Here is a 13,339-nt window from a genome sequence, read left to right on the forward strand (position 1 = left end):
TATGTACAATGTAGTTTAAGTCTGATTAACTACATGACACATACATTTTTTATCTGCGTATTATGTCTTGTACTCAGCAAACAGCAATGCCTGAAATTGATCCACCTGGCTTAGTACATTACCTCATTGCACCAGTTAATAAATAAATAAATAATACATTAGTAAATAAATAAAACAAGTTAAAAACAGTAGTGTATATGCATGTGTGTCTGTGGAGGGGGGGGGGGGGGGTGGTATACAGAATGCCAGTCACATTTTTTTGTTCTGTAAGCAGCAAGCTGAGGAAATGTGAAGAAATATTCTTGTGTAAACTACCTTGCTTCTGTGATGAGACTGAGTTATGTTTGACATTTAACGATAATTTAAGAAGAATCTGTGTGACTAAAACCTAACCACTGATGACATTTATCATCTTCTAAATGTTCTTACCTTACCAAGAAAAGGTTTTGAATATTTGCTGTCTGAGTGCAGTCTAAAGCACATTTAATTGCAAGTTGCTAATAAAAAGTACTAGTTGAGCTAAAACCTGCAGTTGTTTATTTTGTAACCAAAATGATATTATACAGTTCCTTATTTGTGCTTTGGAACAGTCATTTGGCAAATGCTGCATATCATTTCTGGTTTATATATAGCCAGGATCACATATTTTTCATTTATTTTTTCTTTTAAGATCCTCATAAATGGGCTGAAACAGTCATCATTTAAAACCATATTTCATACAAAATCATAATGATAAACAGAAGTAAGCAGTCACATTATATAACTGTATCTTCTCTGGGATGGCAATGAAGAAAGATGTCATAAGGCATCAAAAAATAGATTCTCAGTATGTGTGTATGGTAAAAGAAGTTTCGTATACATATCAGAACTATTAAATTATTTCTGAAGCAGAATATATTTTTAAATATCAAATATGTTGAATGCTTGTGTATCTTGTTTTGCAGATGGGTCATGTTCTTATGCTGATTTTGAATACAGTTTTTGCAAGCAAAGGGCAACATCAAAATGTTGCTGAATGCACCAAACACTAAAGTAACATGGCTCACTGTGTAAGTATCTATAACACTCCAGAATGCTTGTTTACAGTTTATACATTTTACATGAGCAAGTTCATACCAGGAGATAGGTGTAGCAAAACATGAGCAATGCAGGGAGCCTGGGTATGGGCTGTGCAGACGTTGATTTTGAAATTTGCAATACATGTGTGCACATTATTTCAATCCTACACTCACTTTCTCTACCCAGCTATTTCCCATGCTCTGTCTTTCATTTCATCTCTCTTTCTTACTCAGAAATGCCACAAATCATTGGTTCAATATAAATATTATTATAAATGAAAAATCACTTTCAGTACTTGCTTTCTTTGAAGTTACAAAACTTCTGGTTAACTGAAGTGCAGCTTTTGAAAATGCGTGGAAACACACACACACACACACACACACACACACACACACACACACACACACACACACACACACACTATTTTCGAACAATGTTCAGTTGAATCTGCCACTACATTCATTTTTTTCCTCATCAGCACATCACCCATCATAGAAGCTCGTATTTCTGAGTCATTTAGAGCGTTTTCAAAAGCTGTGCAATAAGGGGACATTCTCAGAGATAAATAATCGAAGTCTCGGGACAGAAGGTTCTTATTCTCAAAAAAAAGTTATAATTATATGTTACTCTAATTATTAAATAGAATGCATCGTTCGGAAGAAACAGCATTTCACATTTTTAAAATCTGTATTCTATGTTAATTAGGTTAAATGCCGCTTAAAATGCAATTACTGCAAACTAGTATTAACATAAATTTTGTTTGCTTTGTACAAATGGTGCATATCGTTGGCTTTAGGAAACTGTTTACATAGTATGAATTAATACTGAGATGAATGTGAATGGAATACGTAAACATTAAAATGTTTATACTGTTGATTTATTTTCTCAGAGTTTGCTGGTACTGTATCATAGTATAATGTTGAAGTCATATATTGCTTAGCGCTAGGCTAACAGACGATAAACTACATATCCCAGAATTCAACGTAGCTGGCATCATTAGGTGCGGTAGATACTCTGAGAAACTCGCTTGCAATTACTGCTTGTTACACTGTTACTGAAGTGTGTCGGTAGCTGTTATCTCTGTTTTTTTAATGCTAGTAGAAAACCCTTAATGTACACGTGTGTCAGGAGACCAACAGTTTTAAAAAGGAAAAAGTGCTAAGTGTGTGAAGTGCGTGGTTGTGGTCCTGTATATAAAAAAACAGTCATGGGATTTTGGAAAGGTATATGCTACATTACGGAGTCGTTTTATAAGGACATTAACACTGACTGTCTAGATAACACACGATAAAAACTACTTAAAGCGTGCTTTTCATTTAAAACAGTGGATTATTACACTTCAACTAGTAAAAAACAGCTACCTTTTCTTAAACCGGTTATCAAGCAATTTTAGACGTAACTTTCCCTTTTCGACAGCAGGTGTACAAACAGTTTAAAAACATGATTTATCCATGCATATATTGGATAAGGGAGTAAATTTGTTTGTACTTATACCAGGAATCAAGCCAAATACAAAACAGATTTTATAAAATAAATCAAACTTTAGTGTCAGCAAAACAGAATTAATTACTCGACAAATGGAGTCTATTACACACAGTAACAATTTGAACAACTCAGGCAATGAACATAGCAGGAAATATAAAAGGATATAGAGGTGTGGCAATCTATAGAAGGTACAGTGCACAGCGTAGAAACCTGCATTCATATATTTTGAAAGGGACGACCCACACCTTAAGATATCACCCAAGGACTGCCGAATGCATTTTTACAATGTGTAAGGAAGGCTGAGTGCTTAAAAGATTTTAGTATCCTTTACTGCTAGGATGTCAAAAATCGGTCGCATTATAGGAACGTGTAGTATCTTCCCAAACGTATAAGCAAACAGCACGCTTTATTAAATTATTATTATAAAGATGCAAGTTGCGCTTATATCTCTAGCCTTTACACCTTATCGAATATTACTGAGGAAGCAGTAAGTAAGAATATTCCAGTTTAAACAGCGCTGTCTTGGAATGCAAGTGCTATTGCCTGTGCCATGGAATTTATACACGTTTGAAATTTCGTACCGAAAAAAATCTTCAAAAGCTAAAAATAGGAGAAGGAAATATATTTTAAATATGCTTTTTAAGTTCTTCAGTCCAGTAAAATAAATAAGGAAAGGAGTGTTGAAATGATAAAGTGTCCGATTTTAACCGGTCATTTAATCGTTTCCACGGATATTCTCTTCTTCGGGGCAAGATTATTTTATGTGCTACCATTTCTGTATGTGCTCACCCCCAGGTTTGTATAAACAAATTAATTCAGCTATGTTTTGAAACTGGAAATTGCTTCAAAGCAAAAAGCCAAAACAAGTTAAGATTAGAAACAAATAGAAGGGTACACTGCAGACAAGGCGGTAGATTCATTGTAAGAAAAGACCACTTTCAAGTTGAGAGCTCATCTCACAAACAAAGGAATACTGCTTGTACAGAAACGCCTCTCACAAAGGAATACTGATCGGGATCCGATAGAAAATGATTGACAAGTACGGTATTCTAATCACGACTGAATCAAGCTGCCCAATCACACGTCGCCTGCGAACTAACTTCTACTCAACGACAACTGGTGCATTATGCACAAAATAAAAGAAAGCAATCCTCCTCCCAAGCAAGGACGCTCCTCTGTCGTGAGCGTGTGCGTATGCGTGTGTGTGTGTATGTGTGTGTGTATATGTGTGTGTGTGTGCGCGCGCGCGTGTGTGGATGTGTGTGTGTGTGTGTGTGTGTGTGTGTGTGTGTGTGGGTGGGTGTGCATGGGATGGGGAAAGGACAGCCGCAGAAGCTGAGTGAAGATATGCACTGAGAAAGGGCGAGAGACACTTAAAGAAGGGAGCCGGGGGGGGGGGGGGTGAGACAGAATGATGGGGGGGGGGGGGGGGTCATGTTAAACACGAGGGTATTACCTTCCGCCAACACATAGTGAGTTATAAATGTCCTAAGGAACACTGTATTCTAAAATAGAGCCACAAGTCTGGCGCAACCCAGGTATCACTTTAAATAATTATTTTTTTGCGTGTGCATGTATGTGCAGCACTCGGTCCTTCCACGCCAGGTAAGTTCGGTTCTTACGTTAGTAAAAGCAAATCGTGCAGGGCGCGATTTGACTAATAGAGAACATAGATACAGCTACTACCATCAAGGAACAAACACAGGAACGCGCGTGCGCACACACACGCGCGCGCGCGCCATCACCACAACCAAGCTGATTCAGTGTCTCTGCATCTTTAAAGGTTTAACTCCTTGGTGATGCCAGCGATGCTTACAATATATATATATATATATATATATATATATATATATATATATATATATATATATATCTTCTGATAATGAGTATACAGTCCTTTTTGGTGTGTTAATGAACTTATGCCGCTAATTATAAAAAAAAAATACATCAGTAAATAACGGTCTTCTTGGCTGACATTAGCCTTGTTAAAATAAGCTTTGGTATGCAGTTTAATATCAAATAGTCTTGCCTTGTTTTGCGTACTTTATAACATTTCATTCTTACAATTAGCTATTCACTGATGTCGAAAAAATGTCTCTGTACATTGACTCCTCAAGGTATGTAAAAAGTAAATAACATTTGTTATTTGTATTATTATATTGCAAGGCTGACTCTAATCGATTTATTGCTTAAAGGAAAATGCAAGACTGTGACAGAATGCAGTCTAGGCATTTTACCAAGAGAACAAGACTGAACTTTGTTTACTCTACCTTGGCTTGTTTTTTTCTGTCTCCACCTTATTTAATATGGAGAACTACCAGTTCAATAAAATTCTTACATGTTACAACCAGGGGGTAGTACAAAAATAGTTGTTATAAACTTTAAGTGGACCTTATAAGGAAACCCGAAACCTTTTCAATATATGCGCACATTTTTATCAGCAATATGTTGACGTGACTGGCGCATATTTTGCAGTATAGCACGCTCTGTTGCCAGTTTAATGCAAAGCAGTGCTGATCTCTAGTAGTTCCCTAACAACAGCCTTCTATTTATCGAGATTCTTGCACATGTATTACGCAAGCAGGCAAAGCGCAGGCAATGGATAGAGACACTCTGCAGCACCTCTTAATCCGCGTCGGTAGACAGCTACCTACAAGATAACACTTTCTTTTCATTCATCATCCACATTTCCCAGCGTGAACACTACTCATATAGAGCCATACACACCGCAGTTTGTTAAAGAATTTATAGGTTGTAAATGACAACATACCTCATAAGCAAGAAAATAAAAGGGGGTAGTCTTTAAATCTTTCGGAAAGATCTTGGTGTTGGATGAACATTTCTTTGCAACACAGTTTTAAAGACCAACTACCAAACACAATCAAATTAGGGAAATTCACTGCACTGAATACTATCACATCTGCAGTGCAAGTCCTGTGTCCAGTGTGTTGATTATCCACAAACTCTGTCAACACAACAGAGTAACAAAAAACAAAATTGCACTTTGCACGAAAAATGCACTCTTGCTTCAATTCAATCAGCCATGTGGACATTTTTTTCTTGCCAAACCTATCCTGTTAATGGATAATTACATACTGACCAAGCATAACATTTTAGTTAGCATGTAGCCCCGTTTTCAGCAAGGTCCATATTGTCCGATATCTGACTTACCTACAGCAGCCCTGCCTCCAGACGGTATGAATGAATCCGACCTGTTACGCACAACATAAATCATTCCCCCCAAAATAAGATGGCTTCTCTGTCAGCATGTTAATGATCCACACACACTCAACACTTAAAAAAATTGTCCACAAGCAACTGCATATCGCATTTCATCTTAAAATAAAAATGTTAAGAAACCACATGCGCTATAACCAGGTAACCCATGGTCACGTAGTCAACTATAGGTGCACATGGTCCTTACTAAGCCATTTGGTACAAAGTTGCATTAATAAGCAACCTGTGGCTCCAACCAGTGATGCCTTAATTGCATGACAATAAAATACACAACAGTTTTCTGTGCGTTGTATGTCTTATGGGTTGTGGTACTTAAAATGGAATAAAAATATTGTACAGGAGTTGGCACAAAGCAGTTTTGTTACTCACCATTGTTTCTTTGCTGTCCTGGAGACAGAAGTGTCTTAAAATCCAGTCTCTCCAACAGATGCTGGAAGGTAATGTGTCTTGTTTGAAGTCATCATGTGAGAACTTCTGCTTTGCTCAGTGGATCGCCCACCACTTGGTGTGACTTATGAATCTAATAACCCTTTGCAATATCCGCAAGCTTAAACTCTCCACTACCTTGGTGAGTGCAGAAGAGAGAAAGCAACTGACTGTGATTTTTAAAATCCTATTTATTTACGCAATGCTAGCACACACACACGTTTCCTGGGTTGTTACGTGATCTTAATGAATGAAAGAAATCAAGTTTGTGAGAGATTGCAAGTGATGACGAAGCTATAAAACTTGACTCTGAGGGATGTCGAATATTGTGCAACACTTCATGAAGTTGTTTGGAATTGAATGCATGACAGTAAAATATAAATTAAAAGGAGACCAGCTGTATACAGCCTGCTCACCCACACCTGCTATGTTGTAAGATAGACAGAAGATCGAAAATTTGCATACTTACAGGTAAGGAACTGCTGTCTTTCAGTGACACAGTCTATGCATTTAAGGCAAGCAATGTCCAAGGGATATATGTGCCTCAGCTTGTGTAGCGCACTTTAGTGATTCACTGTTGCAACAACTGCATATTCTTAGCGCATCTTCTGACTTGCTCGTGACTAAGAAGGTGCATAAAACACTTCCAGAACACAAACGAGGAATCCAGAATCTAGTTATGTTTTATGTAGTTATGTTTTATGTAAGAGTTGGGTGTACAGAAATAGTCTGTTCTTAGAAGTGTTTAGTGCGCTGAACTGCGTACAAGTAGTTTTAAACTTTTGAGGACTTCCTTACTGCATAAAGGTATATTTGGATTACACAAGTTAACATGCTTTGCACTGTGTGATGTGATCGGCTATGTAGGTTACACGGGTGACGTGTTTGACTTCGAGAATAAATAAAAAAACACACGCACCATGTAGATCTGAGCTATTAATGAGATGATTTCTGAAGTCCAGTATGTGATTTCTGCAGCCTCCATTTGCCTACTGTTTGACTTTGAACAAGTCACTTAACCAGAAAGTGTTCTGGGGGTTATTTGGAACTCTAATTGGGCTCTGGACCCCATGCGTAACTGTATATTAACATGAAATATATGTATGCATGGGGTGTGTAATGTACATATGAATGCATATTTACTTGACCACCTGTCTGGCTAGCTGGCTGTCTATCTAGGTATCGCTCACTTTGTGTGTGCGTGTGTGTTTGTGAAAGAGAGAGAGAGACAATAATCCAGGACAAAGACCCTAAATCAGGCGTACTTTTAAAATATCGGCACCACAAACGTAAAAAAACTGATTGAACAAGGATATCAATTAACTTGCCTTTTTAAGTAAAAACTGTGTAATTTTGATGTTTCTCATTATTTTTATTAATCCACCACTCATAAAAAAATCGCCAGTTTTAAGAACCTCATAGTGAACGGTGTGAGTGTGTCAGTGTGCGTGTGGTTTACGTGGTGAGTGCGTGTGCGTATCTGTGTGATGCATGCGTCTAGGGACGAGAGTCAAAGAATGAGTACAAATGTGAGCCTTTGCACACTGTAAGCCTTTCTTCCGCAGTAGAATTGCATCTGTGGTTATAGCTTTCACTGTGCCAGAAGTCTCAGTCACACCTTAGTCGCACCTGTTGCAGTAGCTAGCCGCAAAAGTGTTACCACACATAAGGACTGCTAATGATGCAATGCTACGGACAAAGATATAGTGGGTGGACAACTGCTAAAGATAAACAAGATGGATGTGGAACAGGGTTTCTGCCATTTATTTATTCCGGGTAAACTGTTAAACAAAACACGTATAAAACTACTGCATACAACAGAGACCAGAACGGCTAATGGACTTGGTTAAAACTGTTTTTTTTCGTATATCAGATCTCAATTCAGTCAATGAGACTTCCTCTGTTGGTGTTGGTGTGGGTGAGTGGATGGGGTGGGGGGTGGGGGGGTTAAGTGTGTAAATGCGTGTGTGAGTGTGTGTGCGTCGTGCATAATGCTGTATGGTGAGTAATACAAGTATAAGTTATTCTGTTGACTGGCCTTTGTCCCGCCTGTCACCTGACCACTTATAAGATATGCACATTAAAAGCAACTGAATCGAAATAACGAGAGGGCTACTTTGGAGTTCAACTTAAAACATGTAATGAATTTTCAAACTGTGGCTATTATGATTACAACTGCTCTAAGGTTAATCTGAATAGGTGCAGGTTCTTCAAAAAACTCTTGATTTCTTTAATACATGTAGTATTACAATTAATTTTTTTATCAGGTGATGCAAACCAAAAATGTAAGTTATCCATTTACTACATGGGAATTTACCAATACTTGTTTCAAATGTCGAGTTTTTTTATCATCCTATTGTATTCTTGTTTTCCTTCCTTTCTTCTGTCCTGTGCCCTTCCTCTATGTTGTTTCTGCTTTGCCTTTCCTTTGAATTTTTATTGAGGTTTACTCTTGTTTTGTTTTGGTCTTATAGCTAAAATTATTCAACTTTGTATCATACAGAGAAAATATATTCTGTGTCCTACAGTGAAGTCCATTGTAGTGCTTTATGTTATTTTATGTCTTATTTGTCTGGCTAGTTGCCCTCTTTGAAACTTAAGTTCACAGGACAGAGTCTAGAGGAAGCATTGGCTAATATCAGGCAACACCAAATTCAGATAAGACTGTTTTAACAGATAAACTGAATACATTCTGCAGTGGGTGGTTTTCACTTTATTCACTGAGTCACTGTTTCAGTTTATTGTTCCTTATATATTTTTATCATACGTGAATACCTTACTGAAACAATGCGCAATCTTAATTCAGCTCATCATTCTCATTTAAGTCGTACTTGGCTCAACATGTATCTGTCCCCATGGCCATGTCCCGGCCTCATGACCAGTTGACCAGTTTTATTTTTTACATTTGACCTTGAGTCTCTACTTAAAATCCAGCCTTACCAAGACTCCAAATTCAGCAATGAAGCATTTAATCATGACACATTCAATCCACATTCCTCATTAGACAGATACAGGGATCAGTCAATTATTAGCATTTTCCCTTCCCAGTAGACAAATATTCCACAGTGAAACAAAAATAATTTTTTTTCTGTATTTTTCTCTTTTGTTTCTAGTTTGTTTAAAATTCTAGTACGGAGGGCTTTTTTTATACTGGATCACATAGTTAAGGTATACACCCCTTTAAAAATAAAAATATCTTCCGCTTAAAGTTAATGCTCCTCCGTAAACAGCAGCAAGTAAACGTAATAAAAACACATACAGGAGCAAAACAATGAAGGGGTGGATGAAACTGAAACCCAAACACAAAGTCCACTTGTTGCTAAAATAATCCAATCTTCCAAACGAAGGGTGACAAAGACCTTTGTAAAGGTCTGAAGAAGCTTAATAAGGGAAAGCGCTTACCTACATCATCAATAAATTCTTTGTCACCCTTCGTTTGGAAGATTGGATTATTTTAGCAACAAGTGGACTTTGTGTTTGGGTTTCAGTTTCATCCACCCCTTCATTGTTTTGCTCCTGTATGTGTTTTTAATACACCCCTTTAAAATGCAGAGCTTATTCATCTGTAACTGAAACATTCCTGGTAGTAAAGAATGTTTTAAGCACAGAACAGCCACTATTGAGCAGAGGGGTTCGGGCCCCTGTCATATCATTGTATTCTGTTAGTTTATTATTCTCATTAGTACCCTGTCTTTGCAATGGGCCCTATTGAAGTAGAGGGAATATCCTTAAAAATTTCCCAGAATGAACTTGTCTTAAACATACTTAACTTTAACTTTTCCCAGTCTTCATTCCTTAATTCTTCTTCTTTCAAGCTGACATAAATGTTTCACTTATTATGTACAGATTTAAGATGTTTTAGATTGTTTTCATTGTCTCATGTATACTAACATTTGTGAATTTACAAATGTATATTCTAATTTGTTTGTTTCTATAAATTTATCGTTTCTTTTTGCTGTTTATTTATGAATGCCTCTTAGGTTGTGCCTGAAAAGGCTCCCTGAGCAAGTATACTTACTCATTTAACAAATGTGTAAATAAATTATCCATGACCAATGCAAATGGAGAAGTTTTACCTATAACTTACTTCTGAGATTTTTTAAATAAGATTTGTAATTCTTTTGTAGGCTGTATATAGAGTCCTGGTTTACAGAACATAATTAGTTGAAAGGACAGATACTTCTCCTGCCACACCCATAAATTCTCATGTGCAGCCAGTATTTCCTGAGTCTTATATCATGTGATTTGAAGTCATGATTACAGAACTGGAGCCTGTACTGGCAAGCAGGTGTCATAAGACAGAAAACCAATCATGGATGGGATTCCAGACCAAATCCATATGGATACAGGGAGTTCTTGGAAACTGCCCACAAAAGACACCTTAGCAGGGGGACTACTTCTTTTGATGTTTCCTAGCATGGGTGTAGCCAGGCATACTTTTTGTACTCTGCTGAGTACTTTTTTTTCTGAGCATCATGTCAATATGGCTTTTTTCAGATCATATTATGTTTATAACTGTCTAAATAAATGCTTTCAACAACAGGTGCAATATTGCTAATCTAAAAGCAATATCTTTAATACTTTTAGGGAGAACAGCCAAAAATGTTACTTACATTTATTACGTGCTTGGGGGGCATCATTTTGAGAGATGTGTCCATTTTTAAATTATAGGTGTCAGCAGGGTAGCACTAAGAAGTTGTGAGTACAAAACTGAATTTTCTGGCTATACCCCTGTTTCCTAGATATGGGGCAATCTGAAATGAATTTAAAATATCCATAAGAACATTTACTGTGGTACTAGTCCTCTAGAGACCTATACTATGATTTTTTACTTTCTGTTTCTGACAAAATATGTAAGTTTGTCTTTTCAAATGATACTGTCTGATTTTTTGTTAGCAGCCATCCCTAATACAGCATTTTAGGTTTCATGTGAATGCTACACTTAGAAGATAGTTCCTTTGGTCATTTTGTTAAAACTAGAATTGTAGTTCTAGGCCATGTTACAGTTGAGGTGTTAAACTGGTCATGTGCAACTGATAACCCCACACATAAAAAAGACTGAGTGCAGTCAGCTCTTAGATTTAAAATGTTTTATTTACTCAGTACTTAGAATCAGTGATCTTTATAATTGTTTAATTTTATGACCACAAACATTTGAAATTCAGCTACTCCTCCCTTCTTTATATTATCTACATAATGCCACAGATTATATAGGAGGAACTAATACTAGAAATAATTAGCATGCCTTTCAAAGAGAATGATGAAACAGACCAGAAAGCAATCACTGCAAATTGTATTTATTTTTGTTGAAAGGGGCTGTCTTGAGGCTAGATTAGGGGAAGAACAAGCACGATGTTGTAAGAAAAAACTAATAGTATTTCGGCGGAGTAGTTGTTTAATGGGTCAGTTTTATAGTATTATTCTTTTGCACTCTAATGGATCCTATTTTATTATTTTTCCAATGGACAGGTGCAGCTTCCTTTATACCACCTGCTCAGAGGAGCCCTCCACTTTAAGTATGAGCATTTTGTACATTGGTGGAGGTGGCAACAAATCTCTAATGTCTGATGATTACGATATAAAACAATTGTTGTTCTTCATTGCATGAATATCCAAAACTCTGGTTTGCCAGTTTTTTTAATAGTGCCGCATGCTCATATTAGATCCCATCATGGCAGGCTTTCAGACTTGTATCTTTTAATAAGTGAAACCAGCTTTACTTCATTTATGTCACCATCATATTACTGTGGTTGTGAGGATCGTGAAGTAAAAGTGAATACCTACTACTGGAAAAGCTAGCTTTTTATTTTTAATGTTTCCTAATCTGTGCAATACAGTGAGCTGCATATTTGTTAAGGATGTGAGTTTAACATGCGTGCACACACACACATACACACACACACACACACACACACACACACACACACACACACACACACACACACACACACACACATTTCTGTTGCACATTATAGCACTCTGTGAAGTCAAACAGCTGTATTTCTGTGTTAAGCTATGGAGCTAATGCTATACTGATTGTGTGACCCATGTCTTTGAACATTTTGAGTAAAGCAGCAGAATCCTGCTGTGACATGTTATGTAGAGTTATTATTTTTTGCTTAACATTGTTGATCAAATAGATCCTACTAGGCCAGTGGCTTTTTTTTCCAGGGGAGTACCTCTGTGGCTTTTATACAGACTATGGGATATTTGATTAAGATAACTACCTGCTGCCAGACTCTGGACATTCTTAGTTTGTATGGATGAAGTATGTTCCACTGAACAGTTTTGCATTGTCCTTGGAGGATAGTGATGCTGTTGCTAATGAGGAAGAACATCTAGAATTTTTGGAAATGTTGAAGAAAGACAGAGGGAGTATAAATGTTAACTGTAGTAAACCGTGCCCTGAATTTCATAATGTTCAAGGGGTAAAATGTCATGAGCAGTAATATGTGAAGCCCAGGAAGTAGATGACAGCCGATGCAGAATATTGTCATGGGTGAAGTAGAAGTGACATGTATTCAGGTGAAAGCAAATAGAGAAAGCAGTGTGAGCTAAGGGACAGTACATGCTGATGATGGATTTGTAGCTGGGCAATAATACATGTAAATGTTTGTGCCTGCAGCTGAAGAGGTAGGAAAGAAAAAGAAATGGGAGGAAAAAGTAACTGTTTTGTGAGGAAAGTTATACTCAGGGTGTATTAAGCTCAAATGATAGTGTTTGGGTTACCAACGAGGAAAAGAAAAATGTGGCATTAAAAAAAAAGGAATGGAACAAAAAAGGATTTATAAATGCCATAAGTGACATTCCAGATTTCAGAAATTTATGGAAATGTGTATTTGAGTTTTTTACCCAGATACATTTGTGCAATATTGCAATTGTCTTGTAAAATAACCACACCTGCCTGTTCTAGACATTGCTTCTTTCCCAGAACTTCATCTTTTTAATGCAGTAATGCATAAGTATTTTATATATCTTCAAAAATTTTCAAAAAGGAAAAACACATCTTAACTCCTCCAGAGATCTCTGATGGTATCATCTTTAGCAAGGCCAAAGCTCTAAGATTTTGTACTTTGTGAATAAACTTTGTTCAATTTATGGTCAAAGGAGTGTCATACAGTTTGTTCAGCTT

General features: G+C 36.9%; 1 protein-coding gene across 1 annotated transcript in view; it reads right to left on the reverse strand.

The window, feature by feature from the left end:
• BDNF (brain derived neurotrophic factor) overlaps nt 1-6,493 on the reverse strand; it is a 136,169-nt gene extending 129,676 nt beyond the window's left edge. Inside the window, exon 1 of the mRNA XM_044059665.1 lies at nt 6,151-6,493. Coding sequence (XP_043915600.1) covers nt 6,151-6,153 — 3 coding nt within the window. The 5' untranslated portion in view covers nt 6,154-6,493. The remainder of the gene's footprint in view (nt 1-6,150) is intronic.
• Nucleotides 6,494-13,339: the final 6,846 nt, after the last annotated feature.

Source organism: Protopterus annectens, chromosome 17.part0 (genome assembly GCF_019279795.1).
Source record: "Protopterus annectens isolate FY-2018-M chromosome 17.part0, PAN1.0, whole genome shotgun sequence".
In the NCBI taxonomy this organism is placed as follows: domain Eukaryota; kingdom Metazoa; phylum Chordata; order Ceratodontiformes; family Protopteridae; genus Protopterus; species Protopterus annectens.